General features: G+C 46.9%; 1 protein-coding gene across 1 annotated transcript; it reads left to right on the top strand.

Annotated features, from left to right (window-relative positions):
- The first annotated feature begins 224 nt into the window (after positions 1-224).
- On the top strand, positions 225-26,550 carry LOC142246009 (gamma-crystallin-3-like). The gene is made up of 3 exons (XM_075319018.1): positions 225-233; positions 9,704-9,946; positions 26,275-26,550. The coding sequence occupies exons 1-3, from the start codon at positions 225-227 to the stop codon at positions 26,548-26,550; spliced, it is 528 nt and encodes a 175-aa protein (XP_075175133.1).
- The last annotated feature ends 459 nt before the right edge of the window (positions 26,551-27,009 follow it).

The following is a 27,009-nucleotide window of genomic DNA, read 5'->3' as shown; positions in this document are numbered from 1 at the left end:
TGTAGTGGTCTGGGAGAAGCTTCTGAAAATTAGTGCAAACAAAAATACTACAATGGCGATAGTGAATACTGAATAATCTTCAGTGATTGTAACAAAGCTATTCATTCTGATTAGTTGGCAAAATGTCAGCACATTCTATATGCAACAGAGCATGTATATAAAGGCCTCTGTGCTGTTGTAAGTTGGTAGTAGATATTGTTAGCAATCAACTAGCCGAAAGCATAATGGGAAAGGTAAGAAAATGAATTTATTTTTTCTTGTGGAATATCTGTGCTTAATATACTTTGTACTTTTCCTATAGTATTCCATTTATTCATTTAATTTATAGTTTGCTACTTTGAGTTATCAACTGGACATTTTGTTATATATTTTTTTATTATTATTTTAAAGGGGATTGTCTCCAAGGCATAACATTAGGCAGGAAGCTTAATATGGGGGGTTCTGACAGTGAAGTATATACTAAATTCCCACTCTGATTCCCAGTTCAGTTCCAGCAGTCGTCATGTGATTACTTATGCGATCTGTGATTTTTATACTTACATTCATGTGCCAGCTGTATTCTGTTCTCTTTGACTTACTGCTGCATAATAGGTTTAGATTAAAAAACACATACAATATACATAAGAATGAAATCTGCAATTCTGAGCCGACGTCTAAAAGCCCAGTCACACACAACGACTTACTAGCGATCCCGACAACAATACGACCTGATAAGGATCGCTGGTAAGTCGCTGGTGAGATGTCGAACAGTCAGACCTTACCAAAGATGCAGTAACGATACAGGTCGCAGTAGCGACCTATAAAACGATCTCGGCAGTCATTGGGACCCTGTCACACAGTGTCAAACACAGAGATGTGTCCTGCCCAGCAGGACATCGCCTTTGAAGAAAATGGTCCGGATCATTCAGCAATGACTAGCGATCTCACAGCAGGGGCCTGATCGCTGGTAGGTGTCACACATAACGAGATCGCTGGCTAGATCGTTGCTGCGTCACAGAAACTGTGACTCAGCAACGATCTTGTTAGCAATCTCGTTGTGTGTGACGGGGCCTTAAGGGCAGCTTCTACCTAGTCATTGTAAGTTTAGGCATTAGTCAGAGTGTGAAACGGATGATAGGGGACTATGGGGTCTCCAGTTTAGGTGTGCACAGTAAGGATAGATGAGCTGGTGCCAGGTACATTAATTATCAGAGTTTTTCCAATTGTAAAAGAAAAAAAAAATCCTGCCTGAGGAATATGTATTAAAAATAACAAAATAGATACGTTTTACCTGTTAAAGTCTCTGCCCCTCCAATGCATATACTTTAATGGTCCCCGTGTACTTAAATATCACTAGCAATAATGTTCTGTGACCATCATATCCAAACACTCCACATAATGTGTTCAGTGTGGTCAGTGATGGGCTTCTATTTTTGCATGTGTAGGGGGGGTCAGGGTTCTGCCCACCCCTGCAGAAGTAGCCGGCACACTGATGATCTATGTATAATGTGTAAAATGTAAGTGTAATGTATATTATGCATGTGAATTGTATAGAAAGCCACCAGGTTACTTTTTATACAATTCACATGCACATTATATATTACACTTACATTTTACACATTATATATAGACCATCAGTGTGCCGGCTACTTCTGCAGGGGTGGGTATAACTCTGACCCCCCTACACATGAATTATGCATCTAGATTTTATTCCAAATTTGGATAACCCCCTTTATTATTTTGATTTGACAGAAGTGCACTTCTAGATCCTATCACATATTGTAGAAGGGGCAGGAGACTAGAGAATGGGGAGCTCTGTAAAAGGAACTTGGATCTGTCAGTAATGATTTTTTGGGTGGGCAAGTTTACTTTAGTTATTTTTACATTTATTGTTCTATGTACATGTTTCTTTATGCGGTATTTGTGTACACATGTATTATATATTAACTAATTTAATTGACAAAACACGTGACCTTCTGTTTCATGTTTACAGACTAAATTATGTCATGTAATTGCATAATGTACAAGCATATTCTGCTCAGAAGAAACATGACAACACAAAAGGTTGCTCAAGAACAACCCAAACCAAGTATTATGCCCAATAAATATTTCTTTATTTATATTTCAATTTTATAAAAACATATATCCAAAACAAATATCATAAAATTATATATAGCTGGTGATAAAATACAAAATTAAGGGGATAGCACAGCGTCCACAGTCAAAGCATCAGAAAAATAACAAACAAATATCCATTAACAGCAAATGCAAAGCATAAATATAGACATAAGACCATACATAATTTATCTGGGAAGCATAGGTAATAAATATTATAATGGGGCAATATTAATCTAATACTTAAATAAGGTGAAAAATTCATAAATTATATTGAGCTTATCAAAAAAATAGATCTTTTAGTGAAAATATTATATTTATTTAAAGTGTTGCAGTACTATAGCAATTAATAATAACAATTAATAAATATCCACTACTCTAAAAAATAAAAATAAACTGTTATTTTTATATATATATATATATATATATATATATATATATATATATACATATACATATATATGGATATACAGTTAGGTCCAGAAATATTTGGACAGTGACACGAGTTTTGTTATTTTAGCTGTTTACAAAAACATGTTCAGAAATACAATTATATATCTAATATGGGCTGAAAGTGCACACTCCCAGCTGCAATATGAGAGTTTTCACATCCAAATCGGAGAAAGGGTTTAGGAATCATAGCTCTGTAATGCATAGCCTCCTCTTTTTCAAGGGATCAAAAGTAATTGGACAAGGGCTGCAATTAACTCTGAAGGCGTCTCCCTCGTTAACCTGTAATCAATGAAGTAGTTAAAATGTCTGGGGTTGATTACAGGTGTGTGGTTTTGCATTTGGAAGCTGTTGCTGTGACCAGACAACATGCGGTCTAAGGAACTCTCAATTGAGGTGAAGCAGAACATCCTGAGGCTGAAAAAAAACAAAAAATCCATCAGAGAGATAGCAGACATGCTTGGAGTAGCAAAATCAACAGTCGGGTACATTCTGAGAAAAAAAGAATTGACTGGTGAGCTTGGGAACTCAAAAAGGCCTGGGCGTCCACGGATGACAACAGTGGTGGATGATCGCCGCATACTTTCTTTGGTAAAGAAGAACCCGTTCACAACATCAACTGAAGTCCAGAACACTCTCAGTGAAGTAGGTGTATCTGTCTCTAAGTCAACAGTAAAGAGAAGACTCCATGAAAGTAAATACAAAGGGTTCACATCTAGATGCAAACCATTCATCAATTCCAAAAATAGACAGGCCAGAGTTAAATTTGCTGAAAAACACCTCATGAAGCCAGCTCAGTTCTGGAAAAGTATTCTATGGACAGATGAGACCAAGATCAACCTGTACCAGAATGATGGGAAGAAAAAAGTTTGGAGAAGAAAGGGAACGGCACATGATCCAAGGCACACCACATCCTCTGTAAAATATGGTGGAGGCAACGTGATGGCATGGGCATGCATGGCTTTCAATGGCACTGGGTCACTTGTGTTTATTGATGACATAACAGCAGACAAGAGTAGCCGGATGAATTCTGAAGTGTACCGGGATATACTTTCAGCCCACATTCAGCCAAATGCCGCAAAGTTGATCGGACGGCGCTTCATAGTACAGATGGACAATGACCCCAAGCATACAGCCAAAGCTACCCAGGAGTTCATGAATACAAAAAAATGGAACCTTCTGCAATGGCCAAGTCAATCACCAGATCTTAACCCAATTGAGCATGCATTTCACTTGATCAAATCCAGACTTAAGACGGAAAGACCCACAAACAAGCAAGTCCTGAAGGCTGCGGCTGTAAAGGCCTGGCAAAGCATTAAGAAGGAGGAAACCCAGCGTTTGGTGATGTCCATGGGTTCCAGACTTAAGGCAGTGATTGCCTCCAAAGGATTTGCAACAAAATATTGAAAATAAAAATATTTTGTTTGGGTTTGGTTTATTTGTCCAATTACTTTTGACCTCCTAAAATGTGGAGTGTTTGTAAAGAAATGTGTACAATTCCTACAATTTCTATCAGATATTTTTGTTCAAACCTTCAAATTAAACGTTACAATCTGCACTTGAATTCTGTTGTCGAGATTTCATTTCAAATCCAATGTGGTGGCATGCAGAGCCCAACTCGCGAAAATTGTGTCACTGTCCAAATATTTCTGGACCTAACTGTATATATATATATATCTATATATATAATTGCCTTATTCTGTCTGTCTGTCTGTCATGCTCCAAAATTGTGTCCTTACGGTGACACAAAGCTGATTGGCCGCTGGGCTCGCCATGGCCCCGCCCCCCCACACGGATTGGCCTCTCGCCCCGGCTCTCTGCAGGCCCCGCCTCCCTCACGCAATGCACGCTCGCTCTTGCCCAACTGACACGTAGCTCCAACTCCCAGGTGAGTACACACACACACATCAGATCACACTCACTCTCACACACCCCTCACACATCACATCCACAAACTCACAACATCCTGGGATATCGCTTCCTTCTACACCGGCTCCGTCACGATCCCAGCAGCGCCAGACATAACCTTACGATGCTGGGATCTTCACGGTGCCCGTGAACGCTGGTAACCATTATACACATCAGGTAACTAAGGTCCCTTGGTTACCCGATGTGTATCATAGTTACCAGTGTACACCGGCTCACACTCACTCTCACACACACCTCACACATACATCACATCGCATCCACACACTCAAAGCATCCGGCGATATTGCTTGCTTCTCGGCCTCGATACTGTGCTGTTGTGACCTTCCAGGACCTGCCGGAGGATCACATGGCCAGAAGCATGTGGTATCTCCGGATGTTGTGAGTATGAGCGCGTATGTGCAATATCGTCAATGTGTGTGTGCGTGAGTGTATGCGATCGGGTGTGTGTGGGTATGTGTGAGTGTATGCGATCGGGTGAGTGAGTGTCGGCAGAGGAGCATGGCGTGCTGGAGGAGGCTGGGAGGAGAGAGGCTGATCCTGGGGAAGGCTGGGATGGAGAGGCTGATGCTGGGGACAGAGAGGCTGATGCTGGGATGAGAGAGGCTTATGCTGGGATGAGAGAGGCTGATGCTGGGGACAGAGAGGCTGATGCTGGGGACAGAGAGGCTGATGCTGGGGACAGAGAGGCTGATGCTGGGATGAAAGAGGCTGATGCTGGGGACAGAGAGGCTGATGCTGGGGACAGAGAGGCTGATGCTGGGGACAGAGAGGCTGATGCTGGGATGAGAGAGGCTGATGCTGGGATGAGAGAGGCTGATGCTGGGGACAGAGAGGCTGATGCTGGGGACAGAGAGGCTGATGCTGGGGACAGAGAGGCTGATGCTGGGGACAGAGAGGCTGATGCTGGGGACAGGGAGGCTGATGCTGCGGGGGGAGAGGCTGATGCTGGGAGGAGAGAGGCTGATGCTGCGGGCAGAGAGGCTGATGCTGCGGGTAGAGAGGCTGATGCTGGCGCAGCATGGCGGATGGAGCACATTTGGGAGTGCGCAGCATGGCGGATGGAGCACGTTTGGGAGTGCGCAGCATGGCGGATGGAGCACGTTTGGGAGTGCGCAGCATGGCGGATGGAGCACGTTTGGGAGTGCGCAGCATGGCGGATGGAGCACGTTTGGGAGTGCGCAGCATGGCGGATGGAGCACGTTTGGGAGTGCGCAGCATGGCGGATGGAGCACGTTTGGGAGTGCGCAGAATGGGGGATGCAGCACGATGGGGAGTGCGGAGTATGGTGGATGGAGCATGTTTGGGAGTGCGCAGCATGGCGGATGGAGCACGTTTGGGAGTGCGCAGGATGGGAGATGGAGCACGATGGGGGGTGCACAGCATAGGGGATGGAGCACGTTTGGGAGTGCGCAGCATGGCGGATGGAGCACGTTTGGGAGTGCGCAGCATGGCGGATGGAGCACGATGGGGAGTGCGGATGGGGACAGGGAGGCTGATGCTGCGGGGAGAGAGGCTGATGCTGGGAGGAGAGAGGCTGATGCTGCGGGCAGAGAGGCTGATGCTGCGGGTAGAGAGGCTGATGCTGGCGCAGCATGGCGGATGGAGCACATTTGGGAGTGCGCAGCATGGCGGATGGAGCACGTTTGGGAGTGCGCAGCATGACGGATGGAGCACGTTTGGGAGTGCGCAGCATGGCGGATGGAGCACGATGGGGAGTGCGGAGTATGGCGGATGGAGCACGATGGGGAGTGCGCAGCATGGCGGATGGAGCACGTTTGGGAGTGCGCAGCATGGGGGATGGAGCACGATGGGGAGTGCACAGCATGGCGGATGGAGCACGTTTGGGAGTGCGCAGCATGGCGGATGGAGCACGTTTGGGAGTGCGCAGCATGGGAGATGGAGCACGATGGGGAGTGCGCAGCATGGCGGATGGAGCACGTTTGGGAGTGTGCAGCATGGGGGATGGAACACGATGGGGAGTGCGCAGCATGGCGGATGGAGCACGTTTAAGAGTGCGCAGCATGGCGGATGGAGCACGTTTGGGAGTGCGCAGCATGGCGGATGGAGCACGTTTGGGAGTGCGCAGCATGGCGGATGGAGCACGTTTGGGAGTGCGCAGCATGGGGGATGCAGCACGATGGGGAGTGCGGAGTATGGTGGATGGAGCATGTTTGGGAGTGCGCAGCATGGCGGATGGACCACGTTTGGGAGTGCGCAGCATGGCGGATGGAGCACGTTTGGGAGTGCGCAGCATGGGAGATGGAGCACGATGGGGGGTGCGCAGCATAGGGGATGGAGCACGATGGGGAGTGCGCTGCATGGGGGATGGAGCACGATGGGGAGTGCGGAGTATGGCGGATGGAGCACGTTTGGGAGTGCGCAGCATGGCGGATGGAGCACGTTTGGGAGTGCGCAGCATGGGAGATGGAGCACGATGGGGAGTGCGCAGCATGGCGGATGGAGCACGTTTGGGAGTGCGCAGCATGGGGGATGTAGCACGATGGGGAGTGCGCAGCATGGCGGATGGAGCACGTTTGGGAGTGCGCAGCATGGCGGATGGAGCACGTTTGGGAGTGCGCAGCATGGCGGATGGAGCACGTTTGGGAGTGCGCAGGATGGGAGATGGAGCACGATGGGGGGTGCACAGCATAGGGGATGGAGCACGTTTGGGAGTGCGCAGCATGGCGGATGGAGCACGTTTGGGAGTGCGCAGCATGGCGGATGGAGCACGATGGGGAGTGCGGATGGGGACAGGGAGGCTGATGCTGCGGGGAGAGAGGCTGATGCTGGGAGGAGAGATGCTGATGCTGCGGGCAGAGAGGCTGATGCTGCGGGTAGAGAGGCTGATGCTGGCGCAGCATGGCGGATGGAGCACATTTGGGAGTGCGCAGCATGGCGGATGGAGCACGTTTGGGAGTGCGCAGCATGGCGGATGGAGCACGTTTGGGAGTGCGCAGCATGGCGGATGGAGCACGATGGGGAGTGCGGAGTATGGCGGATGGAGCACGTTTGGGAGTGCGCAGCATGGCGGATGGACCACATTTGGGAGTGCGCAGCATGGCGGATGGAGCACGTTTGGGAGTGCGCAGCATGGGAGATGGAGCACGATGGGGGGTGCGCAGCATAGGGGATAGAGCACGATGGGGAGTGCGCTGCATGTGGGATGGAGCACGATGGGGAGTGCGGAGTATGGCGGATGGAGCACGTTTGGGAGTGCGCAGCATGGTGGATGGAGCACGTTTGGGAGTGCGCAGCATGGCGGATGGAGCACATTTGGGAGTGCGCAGCATGGGAGATGGAGCACGATGGGGAGTGCGCAGCATGGCGGATGGAGCACGTTTGGGAGTGCGCAGCATGGGGGATGGAGCACGATGGGGAGTGCACAGCATGGCGGATGGAGCACGTTTGGGAGTGCGCAGCATGGCGGATGGAGCACGTTTGGGAGTGCGCAGCATGGGAGATGGAGCACGATGGGGAGTGCGCAGCATGGCGGATGGAGCACGTTTGGGAGTGTGCAGCATGGGGGATGGAACACGATGGGGAGTGCGCAGCATGGCGGATGGAGCACGTTTGGGAGTGCGCAGGATGGGAGATGTAGCACGATGGGGGGTGCGCAGCATAGGGGATGGAGCACGATGGGGAGTGCGCTGAATGGGGGATGGAGCACGATGGGGAGTGCACACCTCCCCCCAACACACACACACACGCGCGCGCGCACTGCACAAGACACCACACACACACACTGGGAACCACAAACAACTGCCCTACACAGACACCCACACACAGACAACACTGCACACACAAATATACGCACATACCGCACAACACACACATTGCACAAAACATACCTTCCCCCAAAACACACCACACACACACAAACCGCGCAACACACACACACAACGCTACAGACACACAGCTCTCCACAAACAACGCAACACACAAACAACACCGCTCTCACCCCCCGCCACACCCAGACAACACCCAGAACATGTACAGCCCCTACACAAACACTTGGTAACTACACACAACAACATCTATATATATATATATATATATATATATAACAAAAATCATACATGAACTACACAATACGTAAATTCTAGAATACCCGATACGTAGAATCGGGCCACCTTCTAGTATATATATATATATATATATATAGTGTTAGCAAAATATTTATTCAAGAGAAAAATATTAAATACAATCTATATAATAAAAGGTGCCACTGTGCCACATATATTACTCAATCAAAAATAGAATATTAGTTAATTACAAATGATTAAATTATTATTACCATATGAAAAGGTGCCAATATGTAAATATTATAAAACCAAATATTATAATAATATAATTGTGACAAATGAATAATTATTTGCTTTGGATATATGTTTTTATAAAATTGAAATATAAATAAAGAAATATTTATTGGGCATAATGCTTGGTTTTGGATGTTCTTGAGCGTTATGATTTTAGTTGTGATGAGTTTCTTTGCACAAAAGGTCAGTTTTAGTATTATCTTTAGAGAACTTTTGTATTTAATCAGAAGAATTATGCCCTGATTCTATATTATTATTTTTCGTAGTAATAAGGATATCACTAATAATAATAATCCTACCATATTAATAATATTGCTAGAATTGTTATGGTGATTTTATATTTGTAGAGACATGCAGAGACAGTATCTATAGGAGATAATAAGCAAGAACACAAATCATGGGATAGTCTGTTTTTTTTGTGTAAATTGTCTGAAAAATGTCCCATTGTTTCCTTTTCCAAGTTTCAGTTTACACAGATATGGAAAATTTGGGATTATGAAGATTGTTTCAAATCCAATGACCAAGTTTATGTTTTCGTATGACCTAATTTTTAAAAAAACACTTCTATTTTAACTATTACGTATGGATTTTTCACAAAACACATTAAATGACATAAAAGCAAGATGAACAAGAATATAATATAATTCTTATTTGTAAGGATGAATCCCTCCTTGTTACAGGTAAAAAAGTAGCAGTTATCACTATGATTTTAGCTCTCGCAAAGGGGTAAACATATGGTGCAAGAAAAGCCTATGGAGTCAGTATTTGTGAAAAACTATGTGATGGTTTGTTTTTTCAATATTTTCACTAAGTTCAGCAATTGAAAGAATATAAAACTCATCTCTTACGTTTCAAATAATTTTACACTTTCAGACCTGTGTTATATGAGTTAATTATGATCATTGAATCCACAGATTATTTTCTATGAAGATAGGAATTTCCAGGGTCGCTCTTATGAGTGTCACTCTGAGTGTGCAGACTTGTCCTCCTACTTTAGACGTTGTAATTCCATTCGTGTAGAAAGTGGGAACTGGATCCTGTATGAGCACCCCACCTACAGAGGCCACCAGTACTTCCTTCATAGAGGAGAGTATGCGGATTTCCAGCAATGGATGGGCTATAATGATTCCATTAGATCTTGCCGTGTAAGCCCGCTGGTAAGTTGTTTCATTATTTAATTATAATTCAGAATACTTTCATGAATGTCTTAATTTTCTTTTACAACGGGTCTTTGTTATTTTTCTTCCTTTGCTTTTTCGCGTTTTTTTTTTGTTTTATTACTTTTTCTACTGGCAGCCAATTTGGCCTTCATGACCAAACCCCATTTTTCAAATCATGTGTCACTGTCATGCTGTGCTACTGGGTGTTCTGAGGAAGTGCAATACAAACTGCACTAGATGGCAGAAGAATGGAGAAACAGCAGAATAAACCTGCCCAGGAGTAGTACAGTGAAGTCACCACAAGGTGGCAATAGAATAGTCAGACAAGCCAGGGCAAATACTACAGGTTAAACAAAATACAGAGAAGCAATCAAACATTTAGTCAGAAACAAGGAATATGTTACGGTTGCTGTGGCTCTGGAGACTATGTCCGGATTTCTTGCTACTGCACATGTGCAAGCGCTGGAGACTAAGTCCTATCTTGGAGCCATTGCACATGTGCGGGTGACATCATCGCTGACACGAGGTCACATGTCTCTGACACCTTCTATGCCGATTGGTCGCTGGTCATATGCTTGTGACGCTTTGATCGGTGATAGGCCAGCGTGACGTCATTGCTGTCATTCTGGCAGCGGATTGGCTCTGGTGTCCTCCATCTTTGATGAGGCACAGAGTCTATATAAGACCCTGACGCACGCCACCCGGCGCTCAGTCCTCTTGGCTTATGCATGAGGGTAGATGCCCTGTACACGTCCCTCTAGGCATCTCTCTGTCTATGTTAGGTGAGCGCTACCAGCAGGGTAGCGATCTTATACCTTACAGCTTCGGCTGCAGTCCGTATCCTTACCTCTTAGTGGAGCGGACATAGGCATGTGCCTGAGGCACATGGTCCGGCTGGGCCTTGTGATTCTACTCGCAGGTGGACGTTGCCGCTAGAGTAACGTTCCTTATACTGCGTCTGGCAGTTGTTCGTATCCTCGCACACTAGGGGAGCGAACAGAGGTAGGAGCTTTGTGCGGCTTATGCTGCTGTCCGTCTTTTTTGCACCACTAGAAGAGCGGACCTAGGCAGGTGCCATATCTAGTGGTTCGTGTCCTCGCACACTAGTGGAGCGAACACAGGTAGGAGCTTTGTGCGGCTTACGCTGCTGTCCGTCTCCTGGCACCACTAGAGGAACGGACCTAGGTAGGTGCCATATCTAGTGGTTCGTGTCCTCGCACACTAGTGGAGCGAACGCAGGTAGGAGCTTTGTGCGGCTTACGCTGCTGTCCGTCTCCTGGCACCACTAGAGGAACGGACCTAGGTAGGTGCCATTTCCCACTCACTGCTTTTGTCTCTGTGATCTTTAACAGAGACCATTCCACACACCCTCCAAATAAGGGAGGAATTGCTTTATTTTCTAATTATATTCCTCTGTGAGTTTAACAGAGGTATTGCACTCTGCACTTGTGCTATTATTTTTTACAGTGGCACACTTATATATCCCTTATCCTCTGCCATAGTCTGCAGCAGAGTCTTTGCACGGTGGACCCTGACTGTATGACATTCCTTTAGGTTTTATTATCAGATAGCCCCCCGTAACATTAGGACTGAGCCAAGGGTCTGGCAGTTATGGCAGAATATCAGCAGTTACACCGTTACATACAAGTACTTGAGTTGCGGCTCAAGAGTATAGAGGATAAACCTCAGACCATGGTGACATCTGCACATGATCCTCGACTTGCTCTGCCAAACAGATATTCTGGCGATGCCAGATCATGTTGTGGTTTCATTAGTCAGTGTCCGATACACCTAGAGGTCAACTCTTCTCGCTTCTCTACGGAGAGGTCCAGAGTAGGCTTTATCATCTCCTTACTTCAGGACAAAGCCTTAGAATGGGCGACTCCCTTATGGGAGCGCTCTGATGTGGTTACTCTGAGACATCAAGACTTTCTTGATGCTCTTAAAGCGGTATTCATGGGTCCGCAGGTTACCCATGATGCAGCTCTGAGACTCTTAGATCTATCTCAGGGTTCGTTATCCACTAGTTCTTATGCCATTGCTTTTAGAACTCTGGTGGCAGAACTAGATTGACCAGAGAAGGTGTTGATTCCTATCTTCTGGAGAGGGTTGGCAGGCTATGTCAAGGATGCCCTTGCTACTCGTGAGGTCCCTGCTTCTCTGGAGGACTTGATCACAGTAGCAACAAGGATCGACGTACGCCATAGGGAACGTAGACTCGAGGTCTCTTCCTCACGCCCTAAGCATCGGGCTATTCCAGTTGTTGAGGGTCCACTACCATCTTCCTCAGCATCTGAAACATCTCCCACTCCTATGGAGTTAGGTCATACGTCCTCCAGACTACGCAAGTCTGGTCCTCCTATATGTTACGTATGTCGTCAGGCTGGGCACTATGCCAACAAGTGTTCTAGTCGTCAGGGAAACTCCCAGGCCTAGTAACCATTAGAGGGGGGTTACTAGAGACGTCTTCTGCACCCTCTAAGTGTAGTATCCCAGGTCAGCTCTCATTCTCTGTGAATACATGGCCTATTATGGCTTTTGTGGATTCCGGAGCTGACGGGACTTTTTTGTCCTCAGGATTTGTAAAAAGACACAATATTCCCTCTATCATGTTAGAGGTGCCTATTCCTGTCCGTGTTGTTAATGGGACTATGTTGTCTGACCCCATTACATTGATTGATGACAGTTCCCTAGAGCCTTTCCCTGCTTCAGGGTCACATAGAGGAGATTTCTTTTCTTGTTTTGCCTGAGGGTATAGACGACGTCCTTCTGGGTCTCCCATGGCTTCGGACTCATGCTCCTCACATTGACTGGGAGTCCGACAGCATTATTAGTTGGGGTTCGAAATGTCAGTCCCGATGTCTTCCCTTACCACCTAAGGTCATTGCGGTTGCATCAACTGATCTCTCTCCCATACCTACACCCTATTTGGATTTCGCTGACGTGTTCTCCAAACAGGGTGCTGAGGTTCTTCCACCCCATAGGCCGTATGACTGTGCCATAGACCTTATCCCAGGTTCGGTTCCACCTAAAGGCAGGGTTTACCCCCTGTCGATACCTGAGTCGGAGGCCATGTCGACCTATATAAGAGAGAGTTTAGAGAAGGGGTTCATTCGTAAGTCTGTCTCTCCCGCGGGAGCTGGGTTTTTCTTTGTTCGGAAGAAAGAGGGTGATTTGCGTCCCTGCATAGATTACAGGGGTCTCAACGCAATCACAATAAAGAACAAATACTCGTTACCTTTAATTTCGGAGCTCTTTGACAGACTGAGGGGAGCTCAGGTTTTTACGAAGTTGGATCTGCGGGGTGCGTATAACTTGGTACGAATTCGAGAGGGTGACGAATGGAAGACCGCTTTTAACACCCGAGACGGTCACTATGAATACCTCCTCATGCCTTTTGGTTTATGTAATGCACCCGCAGTATTTCAGGACTTCGTAAACGATGTGTTCAGGGATTTACTGTTATCCTCCGTCGTGGTGTATCTGGACGACATCCTGATTTTTTCTCCTGATCTGGAGACTCATTGTCAGGATGTCGTTCGTGTCCTTTCCCATTTAAGGGAGCACTCTTTGTTTGCAAAACTCGAAAAATGTGTATTCGAGCAGTCATCCTTGCCTTTTTTGGGCTACATTATCTCACAAGAGGGTCTGGCTATGGATCCTGCAAAGCGCTCTGCTGTCCTGGAATGGTCCGAACCTCATTCCTTGAAGGCGGTGCAATGCTTCTTAGGATTCATAAATTATTACAGGCAGTTCATACCCCATTTCTCTACTTTGGTGGCCCCTTTGATGGCCTTGACTAAGAAAGGTGCTAATCCAAAAGTCTGGTCTACTGAGACATCCCAGGCTTTTGAGGCAGTAAAAAGACACTTTTCAACTGCTCCCATTCTTCAAAGACCCAATGAGAATAAGCCCTTCCTCTTGGAGGTTGATGCCTCTTCAGTGGGTGCTGGTGCGGTCTTGTATCAAAAGAACGGTGCAGGTAGAAAAAGGCCATGTTTCTTCTTTGCTAAAACCTTTTCACCGGTAGAGAGAAACTATGCCATTGGGGATAGGGAACTGCTCGCCCTGAGATTAGCCTTGGAGGAGTGGCGTCACTTGCTGGAAGGAGCGAAACATCCTTTCCAGGTCTATACAGACCAAAAGAATCTGACGTACTTACAAACCGCTCAGCATCTGAATCCTCACCAAGCCCGCTGGTCCTTGTTTTTCTCCCGCTTTCACTTCTCCATCAACTATCTGTCTGGGAGTAAGAATAACAAGGCAGACGCTCTGTCTCGCTCTATGGTTTCTACCCAGGAAGAGATTGACGAACCTCGTCTTATCCTTCCCTCCAGGGTTTTTCATACGCTCTCCCCTGTGACGTTAGACCAAATCCCACCGGGAAAGACCTTTGTGCCGCCTGATCGACAGAATGATATACTGTCGTGGGCCCACACCTCAAAGGTGGGTGGGCATTTTGGTATTAGGCAGACACGAGAGTTACTGGAGAGGTGGTATTGGTGGCCACACTTAGCCAGCCACGTCAAGAGATATGTCGGTTCCTGCTACTCGTGTGCTCGCAACTGTCCGTTACGGCAGAGACCGGCTGGGCTCTTGCATCCTTTACCAGTGCCAGATAGACCATGGGAGGTGGTAGGCATGGACTTTGTGGATGATCTTCCATGTTCACAGGGACATAGATTTGTGTGGGTCATTACGGACCATTTCTCCCGGATGGTTCATCTCGTACCGTTATCGAGAATCCCGTCTTCCAGGGTACTAGCCAAACTAGTCTTTAAGCATGTCTTTAGGCTTCACGGGATGCCAGATCGTATCATTTGTGATAGAGGCCCGCAATTTGCTTCCCGTTTCTGGCGAGATCTTTGTAGCCTTCTGCAAATTGAGTTGAATCTCTCTTCGGCATACCATCCGGAGGCCAATGGTTTGGTTGAGCGTACCAATCAATCCATGATTATATACCTTCGACACTTTGTTGCTGAGAACCACGATAACTGGTCCTCCCTCCTACCCTGGGCAGAATTTGCCCTTAACAATTCGCTGGCTGAGGCCACTGGGCAGACACCATTCGTACTCAATAATGGGCAACACCCTAGGGTACCGGTACCGTTTCCCGCTGCTGCACCTTCTCCTCTTGTGGCCGACTAGGAAACTAATGCCAGAGAGGTTTGGGATCGGACTCAAGAGTCGATCCAAGCAGCTAAGGACCGTATGAAGACGGTGTCCAATCGGTTTCGTCGCCCGGCTCCTGTCTTTTCTCCAGGGGATTTTGTGTGGCTCTCTGCAAAACACGTGAAACTTAGAGTGAGCTCTGTCAAATTTGCTCCTCGCTTCCTGGGTCCTTATGAGGTTCTTCGACAGGTAAATCCTGTAGTCTACCATTTGAAGTTACCCGTCCATCTTAGGATCCATGACAAATTCCATGTTTCACTGCTAAAGCCGGCTATTTTACCTCACGCTCATGAAGTGCACTCTCCTGCCTCTGATTCCTCTCGCTCTAGCTATGAGGTACAAGCCATAGTTGGTTCTAAGATGGTTAGAGGGCGCAGGTTCTTCTTGATAGATTGGGAGGGCTATGGCCCGGAACATCGCTCTTGGGAGCCTGAGGAGGCTGTCCATGCTCCCGACTTAGTTGCCGATTACCTGCGTCACTGGGAGGGGGGCCCTTGAGGGGGAGATACTGTTACGGTTGCTGTGGCTCTGGAGACTATGTCCGGATTTCTTGCTACTGCACATGTGCAAGCGCTGGAGACTAAGTCCTATCTTGGAGCCATTGCACATGTGCGGGTGACATCATCGCTGACACGTGGTCACATGTCTCTGACACCTTCTTTGCCGATTGGTCGCTGGTCATGTGCTTGTGACGCTTTGCTCGGTGATAGGCCAGCGTGACGTCATTGCTGTCATTCTGGCAGCGGATTGGCTCTGGTGTCCTCCATCTTTGATGAGGCACAGAGTCTATATAAGACCCTGACGCATGCCGCCCGGCGCTCAGTCCTCTTGGTTCATGCATGAGGGTAGACGCTCTGTGCACGTCCCTCTAGGCATCTCTCTGTCTATGTTAGGTGAGCGTTACCGGCAGGGTAGCGTTCTTATACCTTACAGCTTCGACTGCAGTCCGTATCCTTACCTCTTAGTGGAGCAGACATAGGCAGGTGCCTGAGGCACATGGTCCGGCTGGGCCTTGTGATTCTATTCGTAGGTGGACGTTGCCACTAGGTTAGCGTTCCTTATACTGCGTCTGGCAGTTGTTCGTATCCTCGCACACTAGGGGAGCGAACAGAGGTAGGAGCTTTGTGCGGCTTATGCTGCTGTCCGTCTCTTTTGCACCACTAGAAGAGCAGACCTAGGCAGGTGCCATATCTAGTGGTTCGTGTCCTCGCACACTAGTGGAGCGAACGCAGGTAGGAGCATTGTGCGGCTTACGCTGCTGTCCGTCTTTTTTGCACCACTAGAAGAGCGGACCTAGGCAGGTGCCATATCTAGTGGTTCATGTCCTCGCACACTAGTGGAGCGAACGCAGGTAGGAGCTTTGTGCGGCTTACGCTGCTGTCCGTCTCCTGGCACCACTAGAGGAACGGACCTAGGTAGGTGCCATTTCCCACTCACTGCTTTTGTCTCTGTGATCTTTAACAGAGACCATTCCACACACCCTCCAAGTAATGGAGGAATTGCTTTATTTTCTAATTATATTCCTCTGTGAGTTTAACAGAGGTATTGCACTCTGCACTTGTGCTATTATTTTTTATAGTGGCACACTTATATACCCCTTATCCTCTGCCATAGTCTGCAGCAGAGTCTTTGCACGGTGGACCCTGACTGTCTGACATTCCTTTAGGTTTTATTATCAGAATGGGGTCAAGAGCCTGTCAGTAATGGAGGTGTCAGAGGGGAGAGACAGAATCAGGTCGGGCCAGAGCGTAAGTCGATACCAGGAAGTCAATGTACACGAGATAAGGAGAGACATGTTTGGAGGAGGTAAACAGGAGAAGGGGATCAGAGGAATGCGGTAGGATAGATCAGGAACTCACCAGAGCCAGCTACACATACCAAAGGCATAGAATATAACTGGTAAGGCACAGAGGAGTGGCCAGATATAATGTCCTGGGAACAGGAACGAGGCAGTGGGAAGTTAACCCTTGACATGATCAGGCCAAGGCTGGAACACTGCCAAAGCAGATACCAGCCTGGATCATGACAGTCACTTTATATAGTAGTAATAACAGAGGACTGCTTCTACATATTCCCGTAATTCTAAGACTATTTTTTGTGACACATTATACTTTGTGAGTTGTAAATTTGTTGGTTTTACTTTTGTTTTTTTTTTATAAAAATATCTGAATTTACTCAAATTTTGGAGAAACAAACAATTTTGGAACTCTGAATTTGTATACCCTTAAATCAGATAGTCACTTCACAAAAAAAAAAAAAAAATAGCCTATACCGTATATCCACTTTTATGTTGGAATATTTTTTTGTAAGCATCACTTTATTTTGTAAGGCTGACAGAAAACTTAAAAGTTTATCAGTAATTTTTCAGATTTTCAAGGAAATTTACCAAAATTTTATTTTACAGATGTCTTTACTTTTGAAGTGATTTGGCGGGATATTTATATTGGAAAACTTTAAGAGTTATCATATGGACACGTCAAAGTATTCAGAATCATACTCAAGTGTTTCACAATATTCAATAAAAAATAGAAAAAATTTTTTTTACTAAAATGTCAATTTAGCTCAATATTTTTCCTTTTCATAAATGTTAGGGGAAAATGAACTCCACCATTTATTATGCAATTTCTCCTAAATGCAGCAATACTCCATATATCTGTTATTTTGTATCTAATGCAATGCACTGCATTAGACTTGTCAGTTTTAGTACTCATTCAGATGAGTGTATGATCTGTTCATGTAATGTCAGTTTGCAAAAGGAGGCATTTGGACAGTAAACTGACAAATTTATGTCAATGCAATAGTTCACAACATTTTTACACACAAACAGATGGCCTACCTGTAAAAAATCAAGGCATGCTCTACTTTAATCTTTATTTCAGATAAAACACACTCATTACAAGTTAAAGGTAATCTGTCACCAGGTTTTTGCTCCCTCATCTGAGAGAAGCATCATGTAGAGACAGAGACCCTGATTCCAGTGATGTGTCACTTACTGAGCTGCCTGCTGTCATTTTGATAAAACCAATGTTTTCTCTGCTGCAGATCTAGCAGTTATACATAGCTCATAATATTCTGGACTACCTGCAGCACGTCAAGTACTCCTGTAATGATAATCTGCTACTGATTTAATAGTGATTTTTTTTTTCAAAACTACACTACGCAGCTCAATAAGTGACACACCGCTGGAATCAGGGTCTCTGGTTCTACGTTATGCTGCTATCAGATTAGATGAAAAAAACTGGTGACAGATTCCCTTTAAAGGGTGTGCAAAAACAGCTCAAATATAGATTAACACCCATATGTCCTACTAATTTCATAGATCCATTACAATTATTAACATAGAAAACTGTCTTTGGCCTCATATTATTTATGAAATTGTTCAAGTAAAAAAATGGATGTCATAAAAGTGTAAAAAAGATGTCGCGGGCGGAGTGGACGCCGCTGCGCTCGCTAACGCTTGGGTCCGGCGCTGCTGCTGCTCGTTGGCTCGAGCGGTGGGCCGGATCCGGGGACTCGAGCGGCGCTCCTCGCCCGTGAGTGAAAAGGGTGGTTGATTTGTTTGGGAATTTAGTCCATGACGCCACCCACGTGAAGATGGGCACCACCGCTGCTGGTGACGGGGATCCCGGAAGTGATGGTAGGGAGCAGCTGGGATGTTGTTTTCCCCCTCCGTGGGTAGGGGTCGGTGGTCCCGGGGCCCGGTGGTGTGACGGTGAGGCAGGGTTGGTGAGGTGCAGGGTTGCAGGGACAACACGGCGCGGTGCCGGATAGCACGGGTGTACTCACTCAGTAAGAGATGCACAAAGTCCTCGGTAAACCAAACGGCTGGATGGCCGGGTCCAATAGCCGGCTGCAGTGTCTCTCCCCGGACAGGTGATGGTGGCTGTCTTTCCCTGCACCTTTGTGTACTGTTTGACTACGATGGGTCCCCAACGGTAGTCCGCTCCCCGGTGTATGGGTGCCGGAGGAGCCCGTTTGCCCGCAGGCGCTGGTCATTGGGTCTCTAGCCTTAGGCGGTAGCTGTATACCCTCACGGTGTGGACGGTTGCCTTCTAACGGGTCTTTGGCTGTTAGGAAACCCCTGGGGTTCCTGTCACACTCGGATTTGACTATTGACGGCGACTCCAAGCCTAGTCGGGGTCCGATGGCCCTGCCTGTGTGTGCTGGCTTCACTTCGCTCCCCGGTCGGTACTGGCGGGCCACCGCCCATCCCTGGTCCTACGGTTCCGCGTTGATTCACCACTCCTGCAGACGGCCACCACCGTCTGCCAACCTTGTTGTCAGTGCCTGGGCCACAAACCCAGACACTCTCCACTTTACTCCTCTCACTTCAACCTCCAGGACAAATCTGTCACTTTTCCCGCCTCCAGGCCTGTGAACTCCTCGGTAGGTGGGGTCAACCGCTTGGCTCCGCCCTACCCGGTGTGGACATCAGACCCTGGAGGGAGGCAACAAGGATTTTGGGTTTGGCTAATGTTACTGTCTAGTGGAGGTGGGGGTGTGTGTGTGTTACCTGTGATGACCTGGCTAGTCCAGGGCTCCACATTCCCCCTTGGTGAAATGCAGACCGTCCGCGGGCTGCCCGTCCATCACCGGTTTTATTTTTCAACTGTAAAATATAAATTAACATGTAAACATATAAAACATAAGCAATTTTGTCAGGTCACTTCAAACGTTACACATAAAACATTTTTATTAATGACGGACGGATGTCTTCTGCTCTCCCACCCAAGCAACCAAGCCCTGATGCTGCCCCTAAGAAGTGGGCAGCACCCCTTGACCCTAGTCCAGGTTCAGGCTGCCCGAGCGGGAACGGGTACGGTTACTCGCACCCAGCTGTCACTTCAGGGGACCCCACGTCCAGGGGGACCCCTGACCCCCGGAGGATGACCACAGGTCCTGGTGGTGGCCGGGCACCAGCCTGCTCTGCTGCGGGTCCTTCCTCCAATCTGCCTCTCCGGAGGCGGCAACGGTATCCATTCCACAACACTATTTACAAACCCACAAGTTCGTGGGTGGCCTGCTAGTTTTCGGCCATGTTCGTGAGCAGTTTCTCATGTGGGGGGTAAAAACACAGAGTCCCTCCGGGGACAATTTGCCGGCAATGGCCGGGATAATCACGTAGATAATCAGATGATCTTTCGGATGATTATTGTCATTCACTCACATATTTAACGGTGCTGGGGGTCCCAACGGGGGACAACTGTATGCAACGGTGGACCGCTGCCTTTATTGCTCACTTCCGTACTCCTCACCCGGCTCCAGGTTAAGAAACACGGGTTCCAGCCCCTCCAGTGCACGGCAGGCGCGATGAGGAAGGGCTGCCCGGTATCCATTATTTCTGCTCCGAGGGATTTAAGTGGCCTCCATGTCATACAAGCCGAGGACTCCCTCCTCCTCAGAGACAGGCTCCGTGTCAGCCCCTGAGCCGCTGTCATCTGACTCTTGGGGGTTAATGGTGAGACCTGGCAGGTCGGTAACGGTTTCCAGCTGAGCCCAGACTCGTGGCTCCTCAGTGGCAAGTGACCTGTCGTCAGCCGGTGTACGGAGGCCCGCCCTCGGTTCTTCCAAGTCAACCGCTCCAGCCATTAGTGGGCGGACATCCTCTCGGGCCTCTGGGCCTTGGCAGGGCAACACGGACTCCGATACCTCCATCGGGGACGGCGGCCTGAGCGGGGTTGTATGGGCGGTCAGCACAGGCGATGGAACGGGCCCTGCTGGGGCCAGGGGTAGACCGAGTCCTTCAGCCGCAGCGGCCGGTCCTTCAGGGACACAAGGGCGTGGGTCACTCACCAGTTCCTCTAGCATGGCCTCTATTTCATGCGCCCGCTCGACCGCAGCCAGCTCCTCCATCTCAGCGGTCTAGCGATTTAGCAGGTCCCGTACTTTGGCCCGATTACGACAGCACAACAGCATCACCTGGGTATTCAGCCAAGTCGCCATCCCGGGGGCAGGCTCCAAAGACTCAGGGCTCTCAGGTGGTGCGGACATGTTGCAAGCGGCTTCCAGGAACCGGGTAGCTTTGCAGAGTCCTGGCGTCCCCGCTTTTATAGCCTCGGCTACATTCGGCAGACACACACCCGCCCCCCCTTGGTTCTCTTCAGCACTTTCACTTGTTGGGGGCGGGGCTTCGCTTTCGCACCTTCCCTGCTCGGAGAAGACACTCGAGCGGGAGATTTTCGCGCCAAAGATGGCGGCGCTTCAAATTTTTCGGCCGGGCACCGCCGGCGGGGATCACATGGCGCACTTCTACTGGTAAGTAGATGGGTCCGATCCTGTTCGTGACGCCAAGTTTGTCACGGGCGGAGGGTACGCCGCTGCGCTCGCTAACGCTCGGGTCCGGCGCTGCTGCAGCTGCTGCTCGGTGGCTCGAGCGGTGGGCCGGATCCGGGGACTCGAGCGGCTCTCCTCGCCCGTGAGTGAAAAGGGTGGTTGATTTGTTTGGGGATTTAGTCCGTGACGCCACCCACGGGTTGTGGTGAAGATGGGCACCACCGCTGCTGGTGACGGGGATCCCAGGAGCTATGGTAGGGAGCAGCTGGGATGTTGTTTTCCCCCTCCGTGGGTAGGGGTCGGTGGTCCCGGGGCCCGGTGGTGTGACGGGGAGGCAGGGTTGGTGAGGTGCAGGGTTGCAGGGACAGCGCGGCGCGGTGCCGGATGGCATGGGTGTACTCACTCAGTAAGAGATGCACAAAGTCCTCGGCAAACCAAACGGCTGGATGGACAGGTCCCACAGCCGGCTGCAGTGTCTCTCCCCGGACAGGTGATGGCGGCTGTCTTTCCCTGCACCTTTGTGTACTGTTTGACTACGATGGGTCCCCAACGGTAGTCCGCTTCCCGGTGTATGGGTGCCGGAGGAGCCCGTTTGCCTGCAGGCGCTGGCCCTTGGGTCTCTAGCCTTAGGCGGTAGTTGTATACCCTCACGGTTCAGACGGTTGCCTTCTAACGGGTCTTTGGCTGTTAGGAAACCCCTGGGGTTCCTGTCACACTCGGATTTGACTGTTGACGGCGACTCCAAGCCTAGTCGGAGTCTGATGGCCCTGCCTGTGTGTGCTGGCTTCACTTCGCTCCCCGGTCGGTACTAGCGGGCCACCGCCCGTCCCCGGTCCTACGGTTCCGCGTTGATTCACCACTCCTGCAGACGGCCACCACCGTCTGCCAACCTTGTTGTCAGTGCCTGGGCCACAAACCCAGACACTCTCCACTTTACTCCTCTCACTTCAACCTCCAGGACAAATCTGTCACTTTTCCCACCTCCAGGCCTGTGAACTCCTCGGTAGGTGGGGCCAACCACTTGGCTCCACCCTACCCGGTGTGGACATCAGACCCTGCAGGGAGGCAACAAGGATTTTTGGTTTGGCTAATGTTACTGTCTAGTGGAGGTGGGGGTGTGTGTGTGTTACCTGTGACGACCTGGCTAGTCCAGGGCGCCACAGAGACATGCAAATTGCATATGTGTATAAAATAGACACAGCATTTACATACAGATAATAATAAAGATGAGCAATGAACGATTTTGCATAAGCTTGTCTTAACCCATCACCACGCTGACACATGGCCTGTTAGACCCTGCTTACGGAATGATCTAACAGACCATCATAGCTGTCAGACTTCAGAGTAATTTTCTACCTTGGGTTGCTATGGCAATTATTATCACCCTGTTATTGCATAGCAGGAGTGACAATCTTGTGGAAGAGGGAGCCTACTCTCTCTAGTAAGCATCTAGATGTCACTATCACTAAGCAGTATTTAAGGGGTTAAATGGCCGCTATACATACTGTTACAGATTGAGACATTTGCAAGGTGTTAGCTGAACTACACAGGTAATTGCCCCTGCTTCCCACTGGGGAATATAAAATATTTATTTCCAGCGCCAGAAAAAGCTGAGTAATAAGGACCATTAATGACCACTGTAAAACCATGTATCAGCAACCAATAAAGGTTAAACCAATTTTTATTCTTACTGAACTCATGCTCCTGACAATATTAGTACAAATATCAAATTAACATTCAATACGAGAAAAAGATTTTAGGCAGGTGGGGAAAAAATGCTAAGTCAAAAGTAATGAAGTAAAAACTAAGAATAGGTCGAAAAATTAGAAGTGTTAATAGTTTTTTTTTATCGATTAACTAAATGTAAAGTTAAAGGGGTAGTCCTACACCTAAAATGTATTTTCCAACTATCTTTTACCCAGACCACTTTTGTAATTTTCTTTATTATACTTTTTCCTACAATTCTTCCCTATCTAATCCTTAAAGGTGTGTTTTTTACTGCCCTTCCTGTGACTCTTCATTTGAGATTGGTGCTAGAAGCAGTAGGTGACACCAGCGCTGATGGCGCGTCATTTGAGGGTGGTGCTAGAGGCTGTGAGAGAGCACTGGTGTCACTAACTGCATGTAGCACTGCCCCCAACTGATGTCTGTCACACAAGCAATAGAAGTGGCCACAGAGAGATGAGTAAAATGCCAACCCTGTAATAACCTCGTCCACAGCATCTATCACACATCATCCAGGATCAAGGAGATCCTAAGGGGGCAGCGATGCAAGAAACTAGTAAGTATCTGCAGCGCTGCACCCTGGTGATGTCCTCTTCCAGGAGAGATGGTGAGCGCTGTGAAGATTGACTGCAGCGCCAGCTTCCTGTGACATCACATTTGTGACTCCTTTCAAACAAAACATCAGAGGAAGTGCAGTAAAAAAAACACCTTTAGAGATTAGAGAGATAGAGGAGAAGTGTAGGGAATTGAATTAGAAAGATAATTACAAAAGTAGTTAAGGAGAAAAGATAAATAGCTAGAAAATACATTTTTGATGTTGGACCACCCCTTAAAAAAATTATTATAAATCTAAATAAATCAATATTTGGTATGACCACACTTTACCTTCAAAAGATCAATTCTTCTACGTACAGTTGCACACAATTTTTGAAGGAACTCAGCAAGGAGGTTAATCAAAACATCTTGGAGAGCTAATCATGGATCTTTGGTTCAAATTTGGCAGACACTAATCTATCATGCAACCCCATCGGGTAGGCATCTGATTGGATAAAAATTTATTTTGTAGCAGGACAAAGACCCCAAATATATAATTAATGTCATTAAGAACTACATTCAGCATAAAGAAAAACACAGCCTTTTGGAAGTGATGATATGGCCTCCACAGAGCTCTGGTCTCAACATCATCAAGTCTGCCTGAGATTACATGAACAGATGGACATGGAACTTGAGTGGATCTTTTGAAGTTCATATTTGACAGCTTTGTCAAATTCACACTCAACATTTCTAAAGATTGCAAAACCTGTAAGATACATGTATGAGCCTCTGATGTCTCATAGGACTGAGTGCTCTCCTGCAAACACAGCTTTATTATTGTCCAAACAACCTCAACCTATTTTACCAGGAAAAAAAAAAAAGTTAACCACTTGATAACAGACATATGGACAGACTCTTTAGGCTGTTGAAATTGTACAAACTGTCCAAAAATCATCCCTTTTTCAGTGTAGATGCCTCCCTTATATATTGTGCAAGAAATTTTGACAACATGCACACTTTGTGACGTAAACAGTAACATTTTCATTTCTAGAATGTGGTGATTTTTACTTTGTCTTAAAAAAAAATACAATAAAGGAAAAAGAAATTCAAAGAGATTTAGCTTACAGCTCATCCATCTCACAAGCCAGAAATCATACAATCTGTAACACAAAAGCTGTGGTTTCATGAGTTTCCTTCAGTAGCAAAATGGACCTAGGAGTATTACACTGCCCTCTGTGTTTGCAGTTTGTTAGACATATCAAAAAGTGTGCTATTAGGGCTCATGCGCACGTTGCGTAATTGCATGCATTTACGCTGCGTATAGCACTGCAGTGTAAATGCATGCGTCCTGCGTCCCCAGCACAATCTATGTAGATTGTGCATGATACGTGCACACGATACTTTTTTGAATGCAGCAATTTGGTTGCTAAAATTTTGACCCAAATCTGTGCGTTCATAAAATGAGCATGTCAATTATTCTGTGCGCTTTGGATGCAGCTCCCTCTCTGTCTATGGTGGAAGAGCAGCCATAGTGCATGAAATTGGCTTTTTTCTACAAAAAAACTGCATCAATTATGCAGTGTTTCTGCAGCAATTTGAAGCGCACACGTCCTGTCAAATCGCTGCAGAATATTCAGCAGTTATGTGCACATGAGCCCCTAAGGTGCTTTAGAAAACAGATCAATCAATTCCCGGAGACACTGACTCTGCAGGTCCAGGATCTTCCTATCGTTTGAATCATTGTATTATTATTCAGATTGATGTTACCACTCCTATTTTAACATGCTTAAGTATTGTAGAAGTACAGCACAATCACATATAGGCATTTTTCTATCCTTATGTAAAATGAGCTATACGCCCTGACCTCCTATTTCTAGGCTGTAAAATTCTAAATTTTCTGCTGCTTTCCTTACCTTTATTTTTTTAGAATTCTCGTGATAGTCCCTCCTGTTTGGCTGAGTTAAATCATGTGATGCCAGAGCTGCAAGATATTAAATTATAAGATGTATGGTCTATTTTATGAGAATATGGTTAATGAGCAAAGACTAGAGATGACCGAACCCGAGGTTAGGTGTTCACTGATTGTACCAAACACAGAGACTTTACAAAAGAAAACATAGTTTGCATTCGGAGATTAGGTTCTTTCCATATGCAAACCACTCACGCAACCATCGATGTGCTCGGGTACGCTCAGTGCTCAGCCTAATGGGAGCCGCTTGCAGTGCTTCATCAGCTCTCACTGCGTGATCGGATGTAGGGTGCACTAAACAAAAAAAATGGAAAAACCCCTTCCACTGGCCCCCGAAAGTGTTCTGTTAATAGCTGGCTGTATGTGGTTAGAGACTCAAACTACACAATCAGTGACATCCATTGGGGTTCAGGTAAAGTCCAGGTCACGCCAAACCAAACTTCCATGGGTCCTCCCATCTCTAGTGAACACAGATGCAGACGTTCCCATGCAGAACACCATATGACCCACTTAGTATTCAGTTAACCTTGACGTAGTTGCAGTAGTCACACATAAGAAAAAAATAATTTATGATTGTAATTTATAACGAATGTCTATTCTTTTACGAGTTCATTAATTCTGCAATATTTTTGTAATTGTTTTATGTTAATAGCATCAGGGTTCATTCAGAATCAAGATCTATGAAAAGGAAGATTTTAGAGGTCAGATGATGGAATTTAGTGAAGATTGTCCTCATGTCTATGAAAAATTCCACTACAACGACATTCATTCTTGTCAAGTACAAGATGGATACTGGATGTTCTATGAAGAACCCAACTACAGAGGACGTCAGTATTACCTGCGACCTGGAGAGTACAGGAGATACAGTGACTGGGGAGCCACAAACCCTAGAATTGGGTCTTTCAGATGTGTCCATCAATTCAATTAAAATCATTGAAATAATGGGGTCACTTAATAAAAAATGAAAGGCAATTTTCTTTGAAAGTAGTTTATTGTAAAAATGTATTTCAATGATAATTTAATTACTGAATAAATACAATATCCCTAAAGTATTTTGAAGTAATTGTTTGTTATTAATATTGTCCCTTAATCAACTAACGCACAAAACAACAACATTGGTATAAAATCCTTTCTGAAACCATTTAAGGGGTTTTCTGGTTTCAGAAAACCACTTTTCCCCAACTGCAGTTTGTTTAAAAAAAAAAACCAAACAAACAATTTTGTTTGTCTCACCCTTCCCTGGTCCAGAATTGAGTATTAATTGCTGCGCCCAGTGTCTGTTACTATCTGCAGGGCTGAAGTCGTGTCAACAAAATTGCAACCAATACTCAGTAGATGACACAACAAACTCAAAACCACTGAGCTCAGTGCAGCGTTGTCAACACAT

This window comes from Anomaloglossus baeobatrachus, chromosome 7, assembly GCF_048569485.1.
Source record: "Anomaloglossus baeobatrachus isolate aAnoBae1 chromosome 7, aAnoBae1.hap1, whole genome shotgun sequence".
Taxonomy (NCBI): domain Eukaryota; kingdom Metazoa; phylum Chordata; class Amphibia; order Anura; family Aromobatidae; genus Anomaloglossus; species Anomaloglossus baeobatrachus.
This window is presented reverse-complemented; position numbering and strand designations above follow the sequence as displayed.